This window comes from Miniopterus schreibersii (assembly GCF_964146895.1).
Source record: "Miniopterus schreibersii genome assembly, chromosome: 1".
Lineage (NCBI taxonomy): Eukaryota > Metazoa > Chordata > Mammalia > Chiroptera > Miniopteridae > Miniopterus > Miniopterus schreibersii.
Window position 1 is genome coordinate 161,240,081 of NC_138101.1, and position 27,245 is coordinate 161,267,325.

General features: G+C 38.8%; 1 protein-coding gene across 1 annotated transcript; it reads right to left on the reverse strand.

Moving 5' to 3' along the window:
* Positions 1–6,196: 6,196 nt before the first annotated feature.
* MTFMT (mitochondrial methionyl-tRNA formyltransferase) lies at positions 6,197–26,592 on the reverse strand. Its single transcript, XM_081140024.1, has 9 exons — positions 26,344–26,592; positions 24,379–24,588; positions 22,433–22,555; positions 20,769–20,871; positions 18,839–18,914; positions 15,292–15,383; positions 9,228–9,306; positions 8,323–8,405; positions 6,197–6,719 (listed from the first exon to the last, which is right to left on the reverse strand). The coding sequence occupies exons 1-9, from the start codon at positions 26,562–26,564 to the stop codon at positions 6,525–6,527; spliced, it is 1,182 nt and encodes a 393-aa protein (XP_080996150.1). The 5' UTR covers positions 26,565–26,592; the 3' UTR covers positions 6,197–6,524.
* Between the last annotated feature and the right edge of the window lie 653 nt (positions 26,593–27,245).

Consider the following 27,245-nt stretch of genomic DNA (forward strand, 5'->3'; position numbering starts at 1 on the left):
CTGAGGAGAAACTGGAGAAACTGGTGTAAGGGGTGATAAAGGAGGACTTTTGGCTTCTAGATTTATTGAATTCATGTAAGAAGGTATTCATATTATTGTGTGATAAAAATAATTAAAAGCAACTTTATTCCTGCTTTAAATCCAGCCCTAAACCCTGCTCTAAATCCTTCAATAGCCTCCCACTGTCTTTTTAAAAATATATATATATCTTTATTGATTTCAGAGAGAGGAAGGGAGAGGGAAAGAGAGAAACATCAATGATGAGAGAGAGTCATTGATCAGCTGCCTCCTGCACGCCTCCGACTGGGAATCGAGCCCACAACCTGGGCATGTGCCCTGGAATCAAACCGCAATCTCCTGGATCCTAGGTCGATACTCAACAGCTGAGCCACACCTGGTTAGGCAACCTTCCACTGTCTTGAAGCTAAAGTCCAAGTGCATAAGCTAGAGCCGGTCTGGTGCTCTCAAAGGGCCCTGACCGTCCTATGAGGTCTCAAGCCTCTAGGTGTTTGTATATGCTCTTCCCACCACTTAAAATGCCTCCCTCCCTTGACCCACCAGAGTGATTTTCCCCTATTTTACCCCCAAGAACTGGATGTGTGAATAAGCGAAAGAGGAACAAAACACTTTTTACACACTAACACCAATTTTTGGAATACTATCCTTTTAAAGCTTCTCAGGGTACAATTGACTGCAGTGTTATACAGCAAATTATGCTGACACCCAAGACTGAAAATGAATGTTTCCTTATTGCCAGACCAAGTCTGTGTCAAATAGATATCACACTGGACTATAGGGATCAGACACGGAGTGGGGATTCTGGAACTGCCTAAGAAAGATACTAATATGACTCTCACAGCTTGCTACCTAAAGGTCCTATCAAACGAGTTATATACAGTTATTTATAATTAATAATTTATTATCATTTGGGAGTTAAGAAACCCAAGGTTGATCTTTGGGCAAGACATTTCCTCTCTCTGGGGGTGGTTTCCTTTTCTATAAACTGAGTCCAAGTTTAGACTAAAGGATCTTTAAGGACTTTCCAATTCTAAGATTTTTTTTTTTTAATTTTTATTGATTTTTAGAGAGGGAAGGAGAGGGGGGGAAAGAGAGAAACATTGATGTGAGAGTGAGACATTGATCAGCTGCCTCCTGCACACCCCCTACTGGGATCAAGCCCACAACCTGGGCATGTGTCCTGATCGGGAATTGAACTGGCAACCTTTTGGTGCATGGGACAATGCCCAACCAACTGAGCCACACTGGCCAGGGCAATTCTAAGATTTTAGATTTTATATATTTATGAGAGATATATTACAGACTCTTTACAATAGTCTTTCCTCAAAGTTGTTTCTCTCTGATAATCCCCCTCACTCTCCCTTTCCACTGAACTTTAAAAAATTATCACAAAAATGCCTCTTGCGATGGTCAGGTGGCTCGGTTGGAGTGTCATCCCATACACCAAAAGGTTGTGGATTCCTGGTCAGGGCACATGCCTAGGTTGTGTGTTCGATCCCTGGTCAGGGTACATACCTAGGCTGTGTGTTCGATCCCTGGTCAGGGCACATATGGGAGGCAACTGATCAATGTTTCTCTCTCACATTGATGTTTCTCTCTCTCTCTTCCTCTCTCTCTAAAATCAACATGCATATCCTCTGGTGAGGATTTTTAAAAATGCCTCTTTAATGAAAACAGTATTTTAACTTCTTGGATAAGTTAATGTTTGTTCATTATTAACTTTTTAAAATGAAAGTTCCTAAGCAAAGGTACCATCTGTCTACCTCGCATCTCATCATTTCTTCCATAAACAATACAATAATCTACCTTTAAAGATGAGCAGCAATAAAGAACCCTGCAACATAAGAACTGCACCAATATACTACAAAATAAAGCAAAATAAATCTGTGGAGTTCTAGAAAACTTTATGACTCCTTAGCAGAAATAAAGGCAGTGGTTAAACTAACTAAAATGAGAAAATTGTTTTGAAATAGCCTAGCACAGTGCCTGCATATAACGGTCACTCAGTTAAAATGTGCTCCCATTTCTTCACTTCTCAGCACTAGAGCCTAGCACATTAAATTCCCTGACCAAGAATAAAAACATTTACCAATAGAGGCAAGGTAGTCCAGGGTTAGGACCACAGACTGCTGTCAGACTACTAGAGTTTGAACTCCAGCTCCACCACTTATGAGCTACTTAATGTTTTGGAAAAACAAGGATCAGTAACAGTACCTGGCTCAGAGGGTTATTGTAAAGATAAAATAAGATAGTTCAGGTTAAGTCCTTAGAAACATAGCCAGAACTCATAAAATGTTAGCTAATAATAATGGTATTGAGAACCTACTACTGTGTTCTGGGCACTGTGATAGATGCATTACATATATTACTTCTATTCCTCATGACAATACTTGCAAAGCAGGTACAATTTTCACTTCATAGATAAGGAAACAGATTCAGAGAGAGGGCGTAACTAGCCTGGGCATACTTGGTGGCAGGCCCAGGGCTCACACCATGTTTGTTGAATCTAAGTCTCTGCCTCTCAAAATAGTATATTTTTACCTTGAAATTGTTTGATTAATATAAAAGAAAGTGGTGAAAACAGGTTTTACTGCCTTAAATACAAAGTATAAAATCAATAAACATCCTTTTTGGTAGCCATTCTCAGAGCTCCTTTTTATGCTCAGAAACATTTATTTTGTCCCCCAAACCAAACCAAGAGTAAAATCCTTTTAAACAAAATCTGTAATCTCCAGGTTCTAATCTTAGTATTATCACTAGCTAGCTGTTCCTAGACCCGTTTCATCATCACTAAAATGAAAATTTGAGTTGCTAAATCACAGATCCTCTCCCATTCTAAAATTTTTTTCCCTCCTGTTGGTCCAAAGGCACCTCAGCAAGCAGTTGCTGCCATCCAGAGGAGAAACATGTTGCAGGCCCAGAGAAGGAATTATGGCAGTTTTATTTTTTAATTTTTTAAATTTATCTTTATTCTTAGAAAAAAGGCAGTTTTAGGCTGTGGTGACAAAATTAGCTACCATTTATTGAGTGTCTATTACTTGGCAGGCACTTCCCTGGGCATATTCCATATGTATTTCTATTCTTCAAGGTAGGTATTACCCATGTTTTTAAATTGAGAAATTATAGTTTAAAATTTTTGCCCAGCCAGCATGGCTCAGTAGTTAAGCATCAGCCCATGCACTGAGAGGTTGTGGGTTTGATTCCTGGTCAGGGCACATGCCCAGGTTTTGGGCTCCATCCCTGGTGAGGGGCGTGCAGGAGGCAGCTAATCGATGTTCTTTTTCATCGATGTTTCTCTCTCTCCCTCTCCCTTCCTCTCTCTCTAAAAAGTCAATAAAAACATATTTTTAAAAAATTTTAAGTAACTTGTCCTGAGTGACCCAACTAATAATGAATAACTGAATTCTGTTTTGTGTCTGTTTTTCAGCAATGACAAGAATCAAAATAGAAGCATCTTACAAAGGAGGGAATGTGTTTTCAAAACCATCCTTTTAGCCAGAATACAGAATAGACTGTGTTCTACCTTCTCTGAAGGGAACCTGGACCCAGGGGCCAGCATATGGCTCTGATCCACGTGTACCTCTTAGGCTCATTAAAGCTGCTACTACTCTAGCATAAAATGTATTTGTTGAGTGTGATAAAATGCAGAGTCCCATATCCAGATATTCTGATTCATGGTCTGGAGTAGAATCCAGGAATCTACATTTTAAACAGGTACCCCAGCCCTGGCCAGGTAGCTCACTTGGTTAGGGCATCACCCCAATACACCAAGGTTGCTGGTTGAATCCCCAGTCAGGGCCATACAAAAGTCAACCAATGAGTGCATAAATAAGTGTAACAACAGATCAGTGTTTTTCTCTCCCTTCCTCTCTAAAATCAATAAAAAGTTTTTAATTAAAAAAATATTTTAAAAAATTTAAACAGGTACCCCAGGTGATTTTCATTCCGATGAGAAACCCTGCCCAGTCACACAGGATTGTGGTTTCTATAGGAGCTTGAACAGAGTGAGTCATGTAGTTTCCTGATGCCTATCTGGTGGGATATGCACCATTTACTTTATTGAAGAATGGGCTGCCAATGTGAAGATGGCATTTCTAAACCTGGTCTTTGTCCCCCAGGCCTAGGATGCGCTCAAGGCTCCCTGGATGGGAAACTGTCCTCCACGGATGGGCTTTGCACTCTTGCCTCAAGATTTCATCTGTATGAACTGTATTTCATATAGTCCTAAGTATACCAACCATGCCAGTCATGCCGACCAACTTCCCTTTCAGCTCACACTGCCTCCCCCACACCCCCTACTCAGCACTAGGCTCTGTGCAGGTGAAATCACTGCCCTGGGGTGGGCCTCGATTCACAGTCTGGCCAAGGGCTAGAGGTGGTCTGACAGAAGAGATTCTCCCTGGTAAGGGAAATGGTAATCGGCTAAGTAACCAGATGGGATCCACCCAGAATGTGGCGAGACCATTAACCAGTAGAGAGTAAGAGATCAGAACTGATAAACAGAGAGCCGTGTCCTCAGGGAGGCTTCCCCGCTCCCTGCGGCAGTGTCTGCCTGGGCGCCTCCTTAGCTCCTCTGCGGAAGGCACCGCTCCGCACACCTGCGAGCTGCCCGAGGGCCCCGATTCACGCTCTCCGGATTCACTCCGTGAGCTTAGTGTCTAGGGGCAGGAGTAAGTACTCGATCTAACTGAAAACACAAAAAAGCACTTCCACACAGCCTATTACTGATTCTCATAACTATTTTGAGAGTGTTTTTTACCTTCAGCCCCATTTCACACGTGGGGAAACTAAAGTCCAGTGATGTTGAGGGGCTTATTAGAGATCAAAGAGCTATCAGTAGTGGAGTCAAAACCCTCCATAAGGATATGACACCCAAGTGATAACCAAGTTCTTTCACTTCCATAGCAAAAGCTTTTAAACCCTTTCCCCCACCCCCATAATTGGAGCTGTAGCCCAGATCTTCCTGCCCCAGGTTTTACTTCCAATTTACCTCTCACCCCCGACCAAAGCTACCTTCCCAAAATGCAGACCTGGTTATGAGACTTCCCTGATTCTCTTGGATACAAGACAAAGGTCCATATTCTCATGGTTTTCAAAGCTCTCCGAGATGTGGCCTTCTGATCTTGCTCTCCCATCATCATATTCCATCCATAGTTATTCTAGTTTCTTCCACTGTATTCTTTTTGCATTTTTAACATGCCATTTGTTTCTCTCCCATGATTCACTGACAGCTTTTTCCCAGCCAGCTTTATAATTAGCCCGTACATTGAAGGGAATGCATAGCAAATTTATGGTTTAAATAATAAAACCACCCAGTTTAAGGACCTTATCAGCCCCCTGTGAGTGTTCTTTTATGCCTCTGTGCCTCTGCACATGCTAGGATGCCCTGCCGGGCCTTCAGTCTGCATAGTGAACTCATCCTTTGGAACCTCGGATTCGGCTTTACCTCTGGAAAGCCTCTATTGACCCCTTTGGGGGAGGTTGAATGCTTCCATTATGGCATTTATAACAGTATTATATTTGCCTCCTAGTAGATTGAAGATACCAAATATTAATTTCTTCATCTCCAGCAACGAGCATAAAGGCTAAACAGAAAGTGCTCAATAAATAGGATGTCCAGATAACCTGGTGTGCCTGGTGTCCATATAACCTGAAGTCCTTCCTGGTTTATGCCTGTTGTTCATGAGTAATAATTACAAGTATTTCCTTTTACTCAGGAACGTGTCCTACTTTAAATAATCAATTATATAATTGCCCTATTGATAAATGTTGAATTGATGAATTCATGAGTGGACAGAGTTTAAGTGATAGAATCTATGCAGGAAAAGCTGATATGTAAATATCTTCAAATAAAAATTCAGCAGCTGGCCAGTGCACCCCATCCTCCTGCAGGAGTGCTTGACTCTCTTAGACGGAGAAGAGTTTGCACAGCCCAGACGCTCAATAACTTTTATTGCAAAAATATATTGAAAAATGTTAGGCTATTCCTACGTCAAAAAAACCTGGATGTAAAATGTGAATTTATAGTAAAGAGGTATGTGACGGGTTATGATGATCTGTTTACTGCTTGATGGGAACTAGATGATAGAGGAATTAGAAAAACTGACTTTCCTACTTGTTGAAAATTTTCCAACAAGATTAAATACTCCTAAAATGAAAACCTAGTCAATGAGGACATACATTTTAAAAATTTAATAGATGTATTCTTTTTAAAAGAACCTCTCTTCAGAATACATATGCATACCAGTTAGTTGAATTTGTTCTTAGGGAAACATAAAATCTCCTTGACTTTGACATAAATAAAAATTTTATTTAAAGCTTGTTATTCAAGTAGAAAAGTTGTTTCTAACTACTGTTAAAAAAAGTGAAAATGAGGTAATTAATCTTTTTGATAATAATCTTTTCTCCAACAGTGTCATATTTTTTGAAAGTCAAAAGAATTCCTTGTAAATAAGGCTTTTAATAAATTACAAATATGTAATAGGTCTGGTCCATCTTCTTCCTAACTACTTAATGCACTGTTGCATAGCAACAATTTTTTTCCGCTGCTTCTTTGGCGGAAGTCTGAGAGTCTGAAATCTGCATTGGCTTGGATGAGCTTGGGAATTTGTCTGGTGCCAGGGGTGCAAATATCCATTGTAGAAATCAGTAGCAGTTAGTGTTTTCTTGAGCATTACTGATCGAACACCAATCCAGCCATCCTAAAGGGCAAAAGACAAAGAGTAAATATGAAGTGGTAGTAAAACTAAGTAAATTTTAGTTTATAAAACTTTATCATGAAAATAAACCAATCAAAAAACCTTTACTAAATGCCTCGCTGCAAGGAGCACTGTAACATATACGATTCTTTGACTCTAAAAGTTTATTACCATGGAGTGATAACAAATGTACAGATCTGTATAAAACTCTTTAAACATAGAGGAGCAGAATAAAAAGGTATATTTGCATGGTCCTTTACAGTTTCAGAGTGTGTCCATGCATCTTATCATGACTGGTCATCAAAATATAGCCACTCTAAAAGGTAGACAGATCCAGTATCATCCACAGAGAAAACTGATGCCCAGAGAGTGAGTGATTGATCCAAGGTGACACAACTGGTGGGACTCAAACTCACATCTTCAGACATCACCAGCTTCTATGAGAGCAAACTACAGACCCAGACAAGGACAACAAGACATATGCACCCAATGCTATTTCAGAATAAGTTGAAGAGACATGAAGAAATGTTAATGTAGGAGTTCTGTATCTACAGTCTGTATAGGTTAGATAAATCTATAACACATTTTAAATGCCCCTTCGTGAGCATAAAACATCTTACATATACATCACATGAAGGAAATGGAAGGAATGTGGGACACTTCTTAGGAAAATGCCATTGTCTTAAAAAACAATAATGGTTCCAAAGTCATTTTAAATAGGAAATCTCCTGTCTAACCACTGTTGAATAGTAAAAGCAAGTAGGACACATGCACAGTAGTTCAGCTAAATACTTTGACATGACTATCTTTTTTTTTTTAATTCTCACAGGAGGATAATTTTTTCCATTGCTTTTCAGAGCGAGTGGAAAAGGGGAAAAGAGAGAGAAACATTGATGTGAGAGAGACACATCAATTGGTTGCCTCCTGAATGTGCCCCGGGGCTGGGGATCGAGCCTGCAACTGAGGTACATGCCCTTGGCTGGAATTGAACCTGGGACCCTTCAGTCCACAGGCCGACGCTCTAACCACTGAGCAAAACTGGCTAGGGCGATATGACTATCTTTTATGATAGTCATATTAACAAGATAATTTGTTAATTAAACAAGAGTTTAATTAAACTGGTTTAGTTAGAATATACAAGTTTGTTTTAAATAAGTGCTAAAGTTACTGAATCTTCTTTCACTGTTTGAATAATAATAATGCCTTGGCAAAACTTCACCACTTTCAAAAAATTATACTAGATTCTATTAAGAAAAACTGGCCCTGCCAGGCGTGGCTCAGTGGTTGAGCATTGACCTAGGATCCAGGAGACTGAGGTTCGATTCCCGGTTAGGGCACATGCCCAGGTTGCAGGCTCAATCCCCAGGCAGGGGCGTGCAGGATGCAGCCGACCAATGACTCTCATCATTGTTGTTTTTCTCTCTCTCCCTCTTCCTTCCTCTCTCTGAAATCAATAAAGATATATTTAAAAAAGAAAAGAAAAACTGTCCAGTGGCTCAATCTGATAGACAAGTAGTTCAGTGAAGTCCCAAATAAAAATGATAAATGAGACAAACTATAAATTCAGTAAAACAAGTATGATAATTTTAAACTAAAGGAAATGTACCTTGCAACAAACCAGAAGTATCTGTGACTGTTTGTGGTACATTATGGATCCTGGAATAACAGCCTGTCCTGTTAATTTTGGATCTAAAGAAGGAGGGTGTAAAAAGGATATGAGAGAATGAGAATAATTATACTTCATGTGCTTCTTAAAGATCAAATCATCTTGGGAGGCAGTGCTAATACTAGAGAAGACTCCTCTGCTAATGACCTGACTTTGTAACCAAAACTTACAATGGAGTCACAGTGCTTTGTGTGTATTTCAAACCCAAAGGGAAGCTTTCTGTACACATAAGAAGCTATGAGTCCTTTACCCAGTCTCCTAGAGATCAACCTAAAAATTTTGAATCTAGAAGTTTGGACCATTTGGGGGAAATAACTAGCCACCAGAGGAGATATATACAGGAGGCTTAGGACTTATGCTGACCCTTTCATCCATGACCAAACAAATCCTCATTCCTAGATTTCTGGAGAAGCCCGACTCCCTCTGCACTACACCAGCGCCCACTGTTGTAGGGTACTGATGGGCCCCGCACGGACCTGTGCTGTGAAATGCTACACCCTGGCCTAAGAGTCTCACTGAGCTGCCCAGACATTTTCATTTTGCTATTCACCAGAATGAAATTAACCAAGTCATTTTGCACTCCCTGAAAACCTTAGTGTAGGAAATCACAGAGCTTAAAGCAGGATAGTAACACCGCTCTGCCTACTTCCCAGGGTCCTATGATGATTAAATGAGAAAATACATGTGAATGGACACCAAATGAATGTAAAGTATTATCAGTATTGAACCAAAACAAACAAAAAGAATCCCCATTTTTTGTAAATGTGACCTATGGTAAAACAGACACATTTTCAAATAGACTATAGTGAAAACATTTTCCATGTCAGCTATTTAAAAATTAGTACCAGCGAGGACTGAACTATTAACTTCTACCAAATCCAGAAGTTTAATGGTATTATCCATCCAGAGCGTCTGCAACGGAATCTGCAAATATAATTAAAGAAGGTATGATTAAAGAAATACCTCAAACCCCAAACTCTTTTAATTACTATTCTGTTAATTGGGTCTAATTCATCTCCCAATTACAGGGGAATTAGGAACTCAGTTTCTAAATCTTATGGAACAGAACATAAACATGATCCTCTATATCAGTCTCCAGGATTGACTAGATCTTAACATTAAACACTATTTTAAAATCAATGTTTATATCTTTATTAATATTTCTAATAAAAATATATGTACATTATAAAAATGCAAACATTACAGCAGTTAAGTTAAAAAATTTAGCAAGTAAGAGTACTCTGTACTGCCATCCCCAGAGGTAACCACTGTTAACAGTTTGATGCATTTAAATAATATCTTTGTTTTTTCCCCCTACAAATATTGTTACTAAAAATCTACTACTAAAAAGCTAACAGTTTTATAAGGAACTTTTTTTACTTAACCATAAACCATGGACTTTTCATTAGTACACACTGATCTATTTCACTCTTTTCATCTGCTGCATAGTATTTCATTTTATGAATGCACCATAATTTATACAACCAATACCTTTATGATGAATACTCATTATTTTCTATTTCTTGCTATTATAAAATTGTAAAATGTGGTAATAAATAGCCTGGTAGATGTATCTTTGAGGACTTTCATGTTTCTGGAGGATAGTTATTGTTTTTTGTTTTTTAAATCCTCACCTGAGGATATTTTTTCCATTGCTTTTCAGAGAGAGTGTAAAGGAGAAAGAGAGAGAAACATCAACGTGAGAAAGACACACTGATTGGTTGCCTCTTGCAAGTGTCCCGACTGACCAGGGCTGGGGATTGAGCCTGCAACCGAAGTATGTGCCCTTGGCCAGAATCAAACCCCGGACCCTTCAGTCTGAGGGCCGACGCTCTAACCACTGAGTAAAACCAGCTAGGGCTGTTGTTGTTTTTTAATGGGCTACCTAGATTACAAAACACTGCCTGGTCGGAGTGGCTCAGTGGTTGAACATTGACCTACGATCCAGGAGATAGAGGTTTGATTCCCGGTCAGGGCACATGCTGGGGTCCTGGGCTCAGTCCCCAGCAGAGGGTGTGCAGGAGGCAGCCGATCAATGACTCTCTCATCATTGATGTTTCTCTCTCTCCCTTCTTCTCACTCTGAAATCAATAAAAATATAAAAAACAACTCAATATTTTATTGTTAAACTGCCTTGACAAGAGAAAAAAAGGACAATATATTACTGTTTATTACTAGTGAGGGTGAAGAGCATTTCCTGTATTTATTTACACACTTTATTTATTTCTCTGAAAACTATCAATTTATGCTCTTTGCCCATTTTTTTAAAAAACTTCATTTTTCATCTCTGCCTATGAATTTGTGAAAGCCTTTTATATTTTCAGGAAATTAGCCCTTTAACTCTTGAATGTGTTATGAATATTTTTCCCAGTTGGTTGACTTTTCGTCTTAGGTACATTATTTTTTTCCATGCATAAGTTTTTATGGAGTAATAGTTATCAGCCTTTTATCTCATGACTTCAGCGGTTCATGTCATGCTTAAAGAGGCCTACCCCATTCTTCAAGATTATTAAATATTATAAAATTATTCAATTGTGTGTTTTTTCCAGTCCTTTGTGGTTTTATTATTTTTTCATTTAAATCCTTGATCCATCTAGATTTTATTTTGATTTTAAAAGGTAGCCCTCTAGTGGCTAACCAGTTGTCCCAGTGCTATTTACATCTCACCCTGCCCCACAATGTGAAATACCTCCTTTATCACATAACACATTTCTGATATACCTGACATCCTAGAGCTTGATTTAAAGATGTTAACAAAATCAACACATACCAGAAAATAAGTTCTCTCAAATTTCTGAATTACATAAGTTTATTTTCAGGCTGTTGCTCAATCTTTGATATAAGAGATGAAGAAAAGGAGCCCCTGAGAAATGCAGCTATTTTCCCCATGGTTAGACAGAGCTAGTTAGTAGCAGAGCCAAGGATCAGAATCTATGTTTTTTCATTCTCAGCTCAGTGCTCTTTTTATGAGATCCCTTAAGAAGACATTTAATTTTTAGAAGAGTTAGGTTGTTGCAAAGATTTGAACATTAAATTTTAAAAATTAAATTTGAAGAAAAGTTCATAACCTTACACATGATATATTTTGGCACAATATCCTCTTCTAATAACTCGCTGACTCATTTTGCTACTCATATTGCTCCCAATAAAAGTTTTTTCATGTGTGTAACTTTTTTCTTTCAAAGAACTCAAAATACTTTGGAAACATGCTTACTGACTAAAAAGAGATTTATATATATTGAGAGCTACAAATGTTAGGAATATAATCAAAATATACAGTTCCTTTTTTTTTTTATTGATGAGAGAGAGAGAGAGAGAGAGAGAAACATCGATTTGTTGTTCCACTTTTTTACGCATTCATTGGTTGCTGCTTGTATGCGCCCTGGCCGGAGATCAAACCCGAAACCTTGGTGTATTGGAGCCACACTCTAAACAACTGAGCTACTCAGCTGGGGCCCCAAAATATACAGACTTTATTCTTGAGGAGGTAAAGCTTATCTTCATCTATCATCAGAGCATTGCAGAGAGGAAAGAGATGGTACGAATATAGTCATTTCAGGGTCTACCATCATTACCGTCAAAATCATATGTTTGCATGGGTTTAAATCCACAGTTTATCTCCTTTCATCTTGACAGTTGTGGACAGGGTCATTAACCCCATTTTAGAGGTAAAAAAAGCAGAAGCTCAGAGAAGATAAGGATCTTGCTCTTGGTTAGTAAATGGCAGCTCTAGGAATTAAATCTCACCTTCTGGGTCCAAGATAAGTACTCTTTCTGTTATAGCACAAGATTTTCTCAGTGGAAAGGAAAGGTGAACTGCTGAAATAAGGATCATTATTTAGTAATATATCTGTGTTTAACTTTTTAAGGAACTGTCAAATTGTTTTTCACAGCAGCTGCACCATTTTACATTCCCACCAACAATGTATGAGGGCTCCAAATTTCTCCACATCTGTGTCAACACTTGCTATTGTCTGGTTTTTCTTAATTAGAGTGATCCTAGTAGGTGTGAAGTGGTATTTCAGTATAGTTTTTTTAAAAAATATATCTTTATTGATTTCGGAGAGAGGAAAGGAGGGGGAGAGAGAGAGAGAGAAACATCAATGATGAGAGAGTCATTGATCAGCTGCCTAGCCCGCAACCTGGGCATGTGCCCTGACTGAGAATTGAACCCCGATCTCCTGGATCCTAGGTCGATGCTCAACCGCTGAGCCATGCCCAGCCAGGCTCAGTATAGTTTTGATTTGCATTTTCCTAATGACTAAAGAAGCTGATCGTGTTTTCATGGGCTTATTGGTCATTTATATGTCTTCTTGGGAGATATGTCAGATCCTTTGTGCATTTCCTAATTGGGTTATTTGTCTTTTTACTGTAGAGTTTTAAGAGTTCTTAATATATTCTGGACACTAGATCCTTATCAGATATATGTTTTGCAAATATTTTCTTCTGTTCTATAGGATGTCTTTTCATTTCCTTGAGAATTTTCCTTGAAGCCCAACAGCTGTTGCTTTTTAATCCTCACCTGAGGATATGCTTTTTTATTGATTTTTAGAGAGAGAAACATTGATGTGAGAGAAACATCGATCAATTGCCTCCCATACACGCCCCGACCAGGGATAGAACAAACAACCTAGACATGTGCTCCAACCGAGAACTGAAACTGCAACCTTCTGGTGTATAGGATGATGCTCTAACCAACTGAGCCACCTGGCCAGGGTGAAACCCAACATTTTTAATTTTAAAGTCCAATTTCTCTATTTTTAGCTTGGTTGCTTATCCTTTAGGCAAGATATCTAAGAACCACTGCCTAATTCAAAGTCATTAAAATTTACCCCTATGTTTTCTTCCAAGAATTTTATAGTTTTAGCTCCCACATTTAGGTCTCTAATCCACTTTGAGTTCATTTTTTATATGTGGTGTGAGGTAGGACACCAAATTCATTCTTTTGATTGTGAATACCTAGTTGTCCAAACTCCATGTGGTGAAAAGACTATTCTTTCCCCATCAAATTGTCTTGGCACCCTTATAAAAAATTAATTGACCATAAATGAATGGGTTTATCTCTGCACTCTCGATTCTATCCCATTGAACTGTATGTCTATGTTTATGTCAGTACCACACTTCTTGATTACTGTAGCTTTGTAGCAAGTTTTGAAATTAGGCAGTGTGAGTCCTCCAACTTTGTTCTTCTTTTTCAAGAATTTTTGGCTATTCTGGGCCTCCTGGGATTCCATATGAATTTCAGAATCAGCTAGTTAATTTCTGCAAAGAACTGGGGTTTTTATAGGAATTCTGTTGAATCTGTAGATCAATTTGGAGAATGGTACCATTTTAACAATATTAAGTCTTCCAATCCATGAACAGGTCTTTCTATTTACTTAGATCTTCTTTACTGTTTCCTAGTTCTAACAGTTTTGGGAGGATTCTTTGTTTTTCTCTATATAAGATCATGTTATCTACAAATAGAGAGTTTTACTTCTTCTTTTCCAATCTGGTTACCTTTTAATTTTTTCCTTGCCTAACTGCCCTATTACCTCCAGTATAATGCTGAATAGAAATGGTGATCCTTCTCTCGCTCCTGATCTTAGGGGGAAAGCTTTCAGTCTTTCACCATTAAATATGTTAACCGTAGGTTTTTTTGTAGATGTTCTTTATCAAGTTGGGAAAGTTCCCATCTATTCTTAGTTTATTGAGCATTTTTTAACCATAAAAGGACACTGGATTTTGTCAAATGCTTTTCCTGCATCTACTGAGACAATTCTGTGGCTCTTTATTCTATTAGCATGGGGTACTGCTTTGATTGATTTTTGTATGTTAAATCAGCCTTGCATTCCTTGGATACATCTCACTTAGTCAGTGTATAATCCTTTTCTATATGTTGTTTGATTCAGTATGTTATTATGTTGAGGGTTTTTGCCTCTATATTCATAAGGGATATTGGTTTTTAGTTTTCTATTCTTGTAATATCTTTACCTGATTTTGCCTACCTTGGGTTTTATACTAGTTGCTCCTCTACTTGGAATGCTCTTTTATTGATCTTGGCATGGCTGGCTCCTCACTGTCTTTCAGATCTCAGCTTAAATGTTAGTTCAGAGATGCCTTCCCCATCTACCCAATCTAAAATAACCTCCAGTTAGTCTATCACACTATCTTTTTAAAATTTTCATCAAATAACTTATCCAACTATCTGATATTTTAATTTATTTGCTTATTTGTTGTCTTTCTCCCCATTTCATTTTATCTTTAGTACCTGGAATAATGTGACATATTATAGGACTTCAATATTTTGTTTAAGCCCTAGCCAGTTTGGCTCAGTGGTTAAAGCATTGGCCTGTGGACCAAAGGGTCCCAGGTTTGATTCCAGCCAAGGGCACGGACCTCGGTTGCAGACTCGATCTCCAGCCCCAGTTGGGCTCGTGTGGGAGGCAACCAAACAATGTCTCTCTCTCACATCAATGTTTCTCTCTCCTTCTCTCTCCCCCCCACCCCTTTCACTCTTTCTGAAAAGCAATGGAAAAAATATCCTTGGGTGAGGATTAAAATAAAAAGGTTAAAAAAAAATTTTGTTTAATGAATGAATAAATAATAGCAGATATCATTTAATTAGTACCTATTCTGTGCCATATACTGTACTAGATGCTTCATATATAGTATATCAGCCCTAATTTTCTGATGAACAAACTAAAAATCAGAGGTTACTTAATGTCACTGACCTAAGTGGTCAAAACGGTAAATTTTATGTTATGTATATTTTACCACAATAAAAAAATTACATTTAAAAAAAATTAATTTCAGGATTTTTAGGTTTAGTTTATGAGACTCATTCCTAAATAAAAATATTTTGAAAGTGAATTACATACTTATCCACACATGCAATAAAGTAAAACTGCAATCTGACTTCCAACTTACTATATTTCCAACGGCACGATAAAGTCTGAATATTTCCTCTGAAGTTTGTTCCTCCCATTTTATACAGCTGGTACTAGCAGAAATCTTAGGGGCTACAAGATAAAGCCAATGACAAGAATGAGTATCAGGTTCAATGTCCATGAACTGATAACTATTGCTGCTGAATGATATATACAAGATCATTTATCATATTCTCAATTTTTGTATGTTTGAAATTTTACATAACATAAAATAAAAATAAATAAATAAATCATACAGGTACTAGAAGAAAACATGGGAGAATTTCTTTATGACTTAGGTATATAAAAAAATTCTCTAACTATGATTCAAAATCCAAAAGCAATTAAAGAAAAGGATGATAAATGTGACTACATAAAAATAAACTTTTGCAAGACAAAAAGAAATGCCATAAGTAAAAAAAAAAGACAAACCAAAAGCATTTGCAATTTATATCACATTACTTTCTATTTACATAGATATATTATGCATAAGACATACATATAGCTATATAACAATATAATATTCATATATAATTATACATTACATTTAAGAATACTTTATCTATTATATAGGTTTATTTATATCTATTATGTAAAGTACTCCTAAAAACTAAGAAGAAAAAACCCAAAAACCTGCCAGAAAAATTGGCAAAAGATATAATAGACCCTTCCCAGAGAAAAAAATGCAAAAAGTTCTCAATCATATGAAAAGATCCTCAGCTTCACTCAAGGAGTAATATAAATTAAAACTACTCCAAGATGTAAATTCTTATCTATTAGATCAGTATGCATAGTTATTCATAGTGGCATTATTTGAAATAGCAAAAGACTGAAAACAACCCAAATGTCCACCAATAGGGGATCACAAATGAGAACTACGCCATGATAAAGAAAAATGAGGAAAATTCCTTCTTACTGATAGGAAATGATCTCCAGGATATGCTGTTAAGTAAAAAACCAAAGGCGCAGAACAGTGTATATTTTATGCCACCTTTTTTGGGGGGAGGTGGGATCAATTTCAAAACGTGTTCTTGCTTATTTTGACAAAAGCAAACAACCAGAAGGCTAAATAAGAACCTAATAAAAATAGTTACCTATATAGAAAAAGGTAAACAGGATTGGAGGAGCTAGGAGTATACCTTTTCAAATCATTTTAACGGTTGAATCATGTAAATGCTTGCTAAAATAAGATTTTATTGTAAAAAAAAGGAACACTGGAAATTAAAAACAAACTGAAACAAATAAACCTAACTATATATCAAACTAGAAAACAAAATCACATGGAAAAAATAATTATCTCCAGTAAGTTTTGAACATAGTACTGTGACTATATACCCTTAGTAGGATATATTCTAAGGATAAAAAACAAAGAAACAAACAAAAAAACTACAGAGAAATCTTAAATCCTATTTAGTTTTACTTTTTGTAGTAATACAGGTGTTATAATTGGGAGCTATTTTATGCATGGAAAATAAATAAACACATTAGTATTTACTAAAAAAAGATATTCAGTGTAAGAGAATATATATAAAATATGCTGTATTTTATATACGCTGTAATTTAAAATTTGAATCAGAAACAAGATGACGTCAAATTTTTTTAAAAATATAATGCCTAGTGTTGTCCACTGACACCTCGTCTTGGAACATACTGTTGTACCAGATAGTTTCTAAATACCAGCCCCTATGAAAATGAACAAGGGAAACATGACCGATTCCAATGTGGGCCAGAGAATTTAAAAAGTGAAATTTATAAAATTTATAAAGTGAGCCAGGGAGCACTCAAAAATCAGTTGCAGGGGGAGGGGGTTGTCAAAAGGATGCAGGAGCCAATATTAAGAGTTTCCCACTGGCCAATTTGGGACAACTTGAGCAGCACAAAGAATTATGAATGTAATTAACTATAAAACACAATAAATGAAGATCCATACGTCAAATATAATTTTTAAAAACCTCATTTGCCACCATAACTGAAGGTGATTATGGCACCAACTCCTTACTCTACAAATTGACAATTAGAGAAAAAAACTAAGCATTTATCCTGCTATTTTAGGATGAACTAACATTCACCCCCAATTATTAAGTAAAAGCTCTTATTTACAGAACAATGCCAACTATTAAATGTAAAAAGGAGCTGGAAAATCCCTTTTGCAATCCCTAAGGAAATAATTCACTCTGGGAAGCACCAATCCATGCTAAAATCGTCATGTGCAAGGTTGTTAGGGAACAGGATTTGTGAAAGGTGCCAAACTACCACCCTACAGGTTACCAGCTAACTGCAAGTGGAGAAACACATCTTTACACTGAAAAAATCTGGCGGTCACCACCTCAACTAAGTGATCAAACTTAGCTTCACTAACCTTGAAGCAACCTGGTATTGTGGCTTATTGATGTGACCATCCTAAGATTAGAAGGGACAGAGGCAAGACTATTCTGAGCAGATCCTTTTAATTAGTTTTAACTTTTGAATCATGTAAATGTTTTACACACTGAAGAAATAAAATTAAGTCATAAATTTAAAAAAGCAATCCTTAAAATTAAAAACAAACTGAAATAAATATCAGTGAAACACAATATCATTAATGAAAAACTCCAAAAACTTTAAGACTGAATCTAATCAAGCCTTTAGAACTTCCAATTTACAGGAAATGTAAGGGCTAGAAGAGCAAGTTAAACAGCTCTTCTGGAAGGAAATAGACAACTGGCCTGGTCTCTTTAAAAAGTCAGTAACATGAAGGGGAAAAATAGCAGAGGACTTAATTATTGTAGATTAAAGAGACTAAAGGGACATAACAACTAATTACAATTGAATCATAGTTTGAAAAATATATAGCTACAGAATATCTTTTTAGGTAATTAGGAAAATTTAAATGTGGACTGGCTATTAGATGCTATTGTGGAACTGTTCATTTTTCTTAGAGGATGCATGCTGAAGTGTTTAGGGATGAAAGGACATGATGTATACTTCCAAATGGTTAAACAAAAATTAAAAAATATATACTAACTAAACACACATTTAGAGAAAACAAAATAAAATATGGCCAAACATTAATATTGTTGACTCTGGGTTAAAAGGAAAATCTTTCAGCTTATCCCTGTGTTTGATACTTTTCAACATAAGGAGTAGGGAAAAAATTTCTGATGTTTCATGAAGCTGCATGTCAACAGGGAGAGGGAGACCTTACCAACCATTCTTCAGAAAAGGACATAGAAGTGGGCATTCAATCTTGAGTCAAAATTAAGGGAAATGTGCAAATGAAGAAGTCAGAGTGTTCAGATGCCACCAAGACAAACAAAACCCTTTGCCCTGGCCAGGAAATTCAGTTGGTTAGAGTGTCATCCCGATATGCCAAGGTTTCGGGTTCAATTCCCGGTAGGGCACATACAAGAATCAACCAATGAATGCATAAAGACGTGGAACAACAAATAGATGTTTCTCTTTCTCTCTCTCTGTCTGTCTCCCTTCCTCTCTCTCTAAAAATCAATAATAATAAAAAAAGACATACGAAACCTATGGAAGAGGTAAGAGTCTCTGCAGCCTTTACTCACCATGTGTCACTCCCTCAGTTGGCTGCTGCCTTCCATTGTCCAAACTTTCAGGCAAATTTTTCAAAACCGAAATAAGCTAAAAAAGGAGAGCAATATAATCAAGATGAAAAGAACAAAAGCAGAAATACATTACAATCCAGTATCATGAACTTATCTATAGTTTTAAAAGAGTTCTGCGGCAGGTAAGGTAGTAAATTAGCTTAAGCTGTGAGCATACTTGTCTACTCAGTGGTTTCAGTAGAGATGTTGCTCTCTGTAGAGTGCAGGTCATTGATTTGTTTCCAGTGAATGCCGAGCTATGCCTGGCTATGCAAGCTTTCGGTATCAGGGCAGACTGTGCTCAGTTATCCACACTCTCACCCTGCAGAAGTAGAGTGTTTTCTGGAATCACATAGTCTAGATCTGAATCCCAGTTCCACTACCTACTAGCTGTGTCATTCTGGAAAAGTTATTTTACTTGTCTGTGGCCTTCAATGTCATCATCTGTAAAACAGTCAACAGCAAGAGCTACCTCAAAGATTTGTTGGGAAGGAAAAAAAATGTCTATAGAGCACCTAGAATAGTCCCAGCACATGAGCCAGTGCTCAATAAATGACAGCCGCTATTATAACAGCATTTCTGAGGTGAGTGCCTAGAATAGGAAGCACCATCTATATAGTCAGGGGAAGTTTTCCTCTACAGAAAATTAACTAGTTCATATGAAAATCATTAATTTGGTCATTAAGCATTTACTCAGACCCTGCTGTATACAGATTCAATGAGCCATACAAAGCCACGGAGTTCATTTATAGCTGTGGGTCAGCAGAATTCTAGTGCATATGGATGCAAATGACTGGAGCACAGGCACAGAGGTGCTTAGAGGAAAGCAAAGAGTCACTTAGGAAATGTGTTTGGTTCAATCTAACAGGGATGAAAGGTATGTCCATGAGACCGAGGAGAGTTAAACTGCGAAGAACAGTCTAAAGCAGCGATTTTCCATCAGTGAGCTGCAAGAATTTTTAAAACATACGATACCTGACTATGTAGTCAGGGGCACTGACCTCTTTTCCCTTAGAGTGTCAAATAAAAAAAATGACAACAGCCAACACAACAATAGCTATCTGGTGTGAATAAATAAAATTATTCTTTTGGTCAGATTGGCAAAAAATATATTTTTTGGCATGTGCAGAATTTTAGTAATTAGTTTATGTGTGCCATGAGATAAAAACAGTTGAAAATTGCTGGTCTAAAGCCTCACTGTAAAACAGTGGCCCATATAACATTTATGTATTTCATTTGAAAACCTTTATTAAGTAACCACTCTGTGTAAATTCTCAGACTTACATGAGATCACAAATGCCAAGCTAATTTTTAGGAAGTCAGGGATAGAAATAACTGTTTAAAAATAAAATCTTGCCTGACCAGAGTGGCTGGGTGGTTGAACGTCGACCCATGAACCAGGAAATCGAGGTTCGATTCCTGTCAGGAATTGAGGTTCGATTCATGCCCAGGTTGGGGGCTTGATCCCGGGAGGGGGTGTGCAGGAGGCAGCCAATCAATGACTCTCTCATCATTGATGTTTCTTTTTTTTTTTTAAATATGTCTTTATTGATTTCAGAGAGGGGAAAGGAGAGGGAGAGAGAGAGCTAGAAACATCAATGATGAGAGAGTCATTGATCGGCTACAGCCCGCAACCCGGGCATGTGCCCTGACCGGGAATCGAACCCTGATCGCCTGGATCCTAGGTCGACACTTAACCGCTGAGCCACGCCCGGCCGGGCTCATCATTGATGTTTCCATCTCTCTCTCCCTCTCCCTTTCTCTCTCTGAAATCAATAAAAACATGTCTAAAAAAAAATCTTAAAATTACTTATCATAAAATTGTTCCCATCATAACCACTTAAAGAATCTACTAAATGAATAAAAGCAGTGGGGTATCAGAAAACTGTACCATGGAAGCACCCAGTCTTGACAGCACTGCTTCCAATTCCTTTGCGGTGCTCTTGGGGGGCACAGGAATGGTCTCCTGTTTGAGAATTGGACCTACATCAAATCTACAAAAAAATAAATAAAACAAATAATATGATTAATGACAGTTTCTTACAATCAAAATGTTTGTCCACATGAGTGTTTATATACCACAAGGATAGTAATAACCACAAATCTGACTGTTAACCATTAACAAGGGATAAATGTCAGTTTGAAAGAAGGGTGAGTAAAATCTGGCCTGTACTTAGATCTTAAATTTATTTTTTCCTAAAGGGAAAAAATATAAAGTTGCATATCAGGGATTTAATTGCAATTATAGATAATTCTACCATTAGTAGTAAGTAGTATTTAAAAAAATCTCTATTTGTATAATGAAAGCATAGAGAAAAGAACTTCTTTTCCAAGGGAAGTACAATTAGGAAATTCCTAATTATTTCTTTCTATATTTCCTTTCTCAAGGCCAAGAGTTCCACCTGGATTATAATCATTGTTGATTATAAGTAGGTACAAGTGTATCTGCATTCCCGCAACTCTTTTATTTTACATCAAACTCTGTAAATACTAGCCATTAACTTTTATTAGAAATGTGCTTTATTTTGAATATTTAACTTTGTAGTTCTGTTAATTCTATTTTTAACCTATAAGCTTTAGTAAAATGTTTATTATGAAAAATTCTAAACATTCACAAAAACAATGACTAGTCTAATGAATCACCATATATACATTACCCGGATTTTAGAACTATCAGAGTTTTGATCCCCTTCTATCATCTACCACCCCCTCTCCTTTTTTTTCTGAAGTAAATTAAAGCGAAGCCCAGATACTGAGTCGTTCTTGTGAACCTGGGAATTATTCTTTTCTACGCGGACATTAGATGACAATTGGCAGAGGCTTAGTATATTCCTGAGGCAATTTTAAATAATTGTTTCTTAGACTGTAGATATAATAAAAAATTCAATGTTTAAGAGAATTATTGGTATACAATACAGTGGTACCTCGGTTTCCGAACATCTCCACTGAGGAACATTTCAGTTTATAAACGCTGTAAACCCAGAGGTAAATGCTTCGGTTTTTGAACATGCCTCAGGAGTCGAACATGCCACGCGGCTTCCGCTGAGGGCAAGATCCTGAGGCCTAGCTGTCGCCTGTTGATCCCTGGGTTTTCCAGCGTTTCAGAATTTGAACGGTTTTCCCAAATGGATTACATTAGAAAACCGAGGTACCACTATATATTCTTATGTCAGGTTCCAAAAATTTTTTGACCATAGTTTGACTACAGAAACCAAGGCCAGGAGAACTGAGATTCCTAGCAAATTATATACAAAAATCCATCTCTCATTTACATAGCATCTTTTATAAAAATCCAGTTGTTAATAATATAATTTATTTCAATTAAAAAGTTAAGAATTTCACAAGGGCTTTAGAGAGATACTGCATCAACAGCAAAACACATGTGGCTTATGTTAGAAACCAGGAAAAAACATAGAGTACAAAAGCCAGGGAAGGACTCTGGAGTTGGAGAAATTAGAGCATTAGCCATTCATCTATTTCCCCTCACCCCCAAACAGCCTGATATCAACATTCAAAATCACACAAAAAATCTCAAGAAAAGAAAATAAGCTCTACCTTTTAGGTCTGATTTGCATAATCGTTACTCCAGTAACTGTGTCTCCGTGAAGCACAGTATGGATTATAGGGGCTGGACCACGCCACCTCGGGAGGCAACTGGGATGGACATTCAATATGCCACTGAGTTAGAAAAGGCAGAAATTAGTATGCAAGTGGGTTGTGCCATTTAGCTACTGCTACCTAAACTAATATGCTACTTTTTCCATTAAACTTTCCCCAAAATTTTCAAAAACTAACAGTTAAATCTAGTCTTGTACCATCAGAAAAGGGAGCCAGAGCTAAGTTCACTCTCTTACCATAAGAGACCAATGAAACTCAATTAAAAACAGAGCAAGCACAACTATTCCAAAGATGTTGCACAATGGCTCATGATGTCTGGGACTTTATAAATAAAAACAAAAAATGCATTTTTTTACTATGTGAGAAGAACCACTCAAACCCCGTCATGCATCCCTTGGAGGATGTGAGTTATATGTGTACTTTAGTTACATAACTACCCTCACTTCTCTCGGTTTGCATATAGAATGCCTAAAATAAGCTTCTTGAAGCTACCTTCACTGTTTATCCCAATAAACCCCATCACCCATTAAGGAGTAATTTCAACAATTTACTGATCTGTGATTAGTTTAATAATGTCTCCATCAGCATGCACTTGAGAATGTGGGAACATATTGTAAGTTCCACTGTTCAGCTCAGTTTCACTCATTCAGCAATATTAACTGAGCATAATCCATGTGCTGGCAATGTGCTAAGTAATGGGGATACTAGCAACAGTGAACCAAACAGAAAAAAAAAATCTGCCCCCAGGGAGCTTATGTGACAGGGTGAGGAGTGGAAGATAAGCAATAAAAAACAAAATATGTAAAAAGTTTGTCAGCTGGTGCTAAGGGCTATGGAGAAAAATAAAGCAGAGAAAGGGATAGGACTATTGGGTGGGAGGTTACAGTTTCAATAGTGGTTAAAGAAGGTTTTATCAATAAGAAGACACTGAGCAAAAACATGAGGAAGTAAAGGAAGAGCCATGGGAGAAAGGCTTCCCTGGCAGAGGGAACACTAAGTACAAGGTTTTGAGGAAGGTAAATGCTGGCAAGTTCAAGGCACAGCAGGGAGGCTAGTGTGGCGGGAGTGAACTGAACCGAGGAATAGTACTAGGAAATGAGGCCAGAGAGACAGCAGGGGACCAAACCAAGTAGGCCGGTCCTCATAGGCCTTTAACTTTTATTCTGAGTGAGATGGGAAACCACTAAAGAATTGTGAGCAGAGTGACTGATCTGACTTATTTAAAAGGATCATTATGGCTGCTGGGTTGGTAAAAGACTGAGAGAGCCAACGACAAAAGTAGATACCAGTTAGGTAGCTACTGCAGTACGACAGGTGAGAGTGGCAGCAGTGAAAGTGATGAGAGTCAGGTTCTAGAAAGATTTCAAAGCCAAAGCCAGTAGGATTTCCTGATGGAGTGGATGTGTGGTGTGAGATAACAAATCAAGAATGACTCTAAGGTTTGGGGACCAAGCAACTAGAAGGCTGGAGGTGCCATCTGCTAAGATGAAGATTTTGGGGAGGAGTAGATTTTGGGTGAAAGTTCAGGAATATAGTTCTGGGCCTCTTAAATGTTGGATGTCTATTAGACATCGGAACAGGGCTGTGGAGGAGGAAATGGGTATCAGGGGCTTGGAGTTCAGGGAGAGATCTGAACTGGAGGGACAAGTTTGGAAGTTGTCAGCATATATATGAAATTGAAATGAGGGTGAGTGAAAGGCCACAGACAGTGATAAAGAGCATCATACATTTTAACAATTCATGCCATTAATAAAATATTTTACTTTAAGAGAAAATACTAAAGAAAGCAGAAGTAGAGTTCAAATTACTGCATTTTGTAGATACTAGGTCCATGCATAAAGACCAAAGTCTCTATACTATATTTCCTTATAAATAAAACTTACTAGGGAAATTTAAGAATCAGAGCCTCACTCAAAAGTCGGCCAAATGAAGCCACTACTCCAACATCATATTCTCCAGATCCCACATCTGGCCACTCATACACAGGCAGCTGAGACTGAACAGCATATTGCTTCACTGGCAGTCCTTTTGGTGACGGGGAAGGCACTGTGACCACCTCCAATTTTTCGATTAACTTTTCTTCTTTGTTTTCCCTAAGTTGAAAAGATTGAAAGAAAATATGACAATGTTAACACAATGGCTCAAAGCTAAACTACCTCACATACCTTACAGTATTTTTATGATTAAATTCATGAAGCAACTGAGAGACCGAGTTTTCATTTATTTAATTTTAATCATTTTCAATTTAAAGAGCTACATGTGGCTAGTGGCTACTGTTTGGACAGCATGGCTCTAGAGGTTTCCTGTGCATACAGAAACATATCCAGTATAGACGTTTTATATAATTGGGATATTATTATAAATACTGCTCCATTTTTCTCCTGTTTAACACTATATATGCTATTATGGAAGTCTTGAAAAAATGGGTTAATTATACATTTGTTTATTTATGCAACAAACATTTCTAGAATAAGAAACTAAAAACAGTGGCTGTCTCTGAAGAGAGGAGCTGGAAACCGGGAGACCGAGGTGGGAGGAACTGATTTCCCACCAACTGACTGTATATCCTTTGAATCTTTTGAATTTTGTAACATAACCATGTGTTACTCAAAGAATACTTGGGGGGAAAAGAATATATTCCATGGGCATCACTCCATGACAGTACATACAATACTACCTTATTCTTTTTACCTGCTGCATAGTATTCCACTGCTAGGGGTGGAATACTTAGCAGGTATTGCATCACATGTTGAGAAATTAAGAGAAAAAGAGTATATAGAGAGCACCGAAAGCGCAGGAGTCATGGAGCCACCCAGTGAAGCATCAGCAGAAGGGTCAGGATACATGCAGTGAGATATGGAAGGCAATACAGGGATAACAGCATGTGGAGAGTGCATTATGAGAGTAGGCACCAAAGGGAGCATGTGTGAAGGGAGTGTTTCAAGGGGTGTATACAGAGGGCAGTGTGTGGAGGGAGGAGGGAGTGGATTGAGGAGGGAGTCAGTAGAGGGCCCGCTGTGAAGCATATGTAGGGGGACATGATGGAGTGAGATGACAGAAATGAGTCATCCCGGGGGGCGGGATGCATCAGGAAACAACGCAGCCGGGGAAATATATAATGCGGGTTGGGGGAAAGGAGGCAGAGCAGTATATATGGGTATAGCCACAACATACCATGAACTTTCAGGACAGGCTGGATCACAATTAAATTTTTTCCCCAGTAAACAACATTTGTTAAATTTTAGAAATACTAAATGTATACCTAAGAACTCTGATTTATGTATTTATTCATCTGGAAACAATTTTTTGGACTGCGGCCAAATTTCAGCCCCAGAAAACTAGGTCCGGCCGTGCGCTGGGAGGAGGTGGGGGTGGAAGGAATAAAACGTGGACGTGCAAGGGGATGCCTGCGCCTGTTAAGGCCAAGAGATTGGAGGGTACAAATTAGATGGGTCCGAGGAAGCAGTAAAGAGAGGACTTTGAGGTCATTTTAGTCCCGATCAGCTCAGATGACGACCTTGGGCAATCGCTTAACCTCTCTGAGCTCCGATTTTGTCAGACGCACACGGGCAGGGAGGTGGTGGGGATGGACGGAAGTGAAGTGCGCGAAGCGGGGAGCACCGGTCGGCACCGCGGGGCGCGGGGCGGCGCTCGGAGAACAAACAGACGGGGCCGGCCTGGAGTGCGGGGCGCCGATCGGACAGTCCCGGGCTTCCGGGCGCCTGGATTCGCCGAGATCTGGGCCCCCACCCTTCCGGCGCCGCCGCTTTCCCCAACGGGCGTCCACACCGTCCGCAGACGCTGGACACTGGCCCCGGCAGCCGGCCCCTCAGCCCCGGCCCCGGTACCTGGCTGCGTGCAGCGCCCGCAGCGCCTCGCGGGCGAACTGGTCCGTGCCGAAGAAGAGCACCCGCCAGGGCGGCTTCTCGCGGACTCGGGTGCCCCGGCCGTCCTCCCCGCCAGGGCACCCGCCGAGCCCGGCCAGCGCTCGCCACTGGGGGCTCGGTCTCCGGCCCGCGCCGCCACCCACCGGCAAAGGCCCCCAGCAGCGTCGCACCAGCACCCGCATCGCTCCCGCGGGCGGCCAACCCTGCGCAGGCGCGTTGGGGTGAGGGTTTGCGAGCTAAGCTCCAGGGGCGGGGCCAGGAAGGAAACCCGGTGGGCGGGGCCTGTCAGCGCTTGGGGCGGGGCCTGTCTGGTGGAGGCGTGGCCATTCGGGTCGAAGAGGAAGGAATCTGCCGCTTCAAGAGCCCCGTGATTTTTGTTGCATTTATTTGCACGATTTACCTAATCTTCCCAAATAACTCTTTTTGGAACAAATCATGTGAAATCTCATTTATTTCCGTAATTCTGTGTCATTTTCTCAGCCTTGATAACTAATCCTGCGAATTTAATATGCCACGCTTTGGCTAAGGGTTTCGGTTAGTTCCGTTAATCCTCATATCAATCATACCAGGTAGATATTATCACAACCATTTTAATGAAGAGAATCTGAGGCTCAGTGAAGTTAATTACCTAAGGTCCTCGCACCTATCCCATGTAGCTCCAAAGCGTGATCCTATTTACTTGGCATTCACAGCAATCCTATGCACTACGGAAGTCGATGTCCCTGTTTTGCACCTGAGGAAAATGAGGCTCAATTACTTGCTCTCCTAGTCACTCTGGTGAATCAAAGGCCCTACTCTATCCCCTACCCTGTGGATTTCCTCCCGCACAGAGGGATACCAGAGAGGAGATTCTTAGGGAAAAC

Coding starts and splice junctions, on each gene's coding strand:
- MTFMT (XM_081140024.1), bottom strand. CDS start 26,564: ATGCGGGTGCTGGTGCGACGCTGCTGGGGGCCTTTGCCGGTGGGTGGC. Junction 9,307..15,291: donor ATCGTGCCGTTGGAAATATA/GTAAGTTGGAAG, acceptor TTATATTTGCAG/ATTCCGTTGCAGACGCTCTG. Junction 8,406..9,227: donor TAATAGTTCAGTCCTCGCTG/GTACTAATTTTT, acceptor CTCCTTCTTTAG/ATCCAAAATTAACAGGACAG.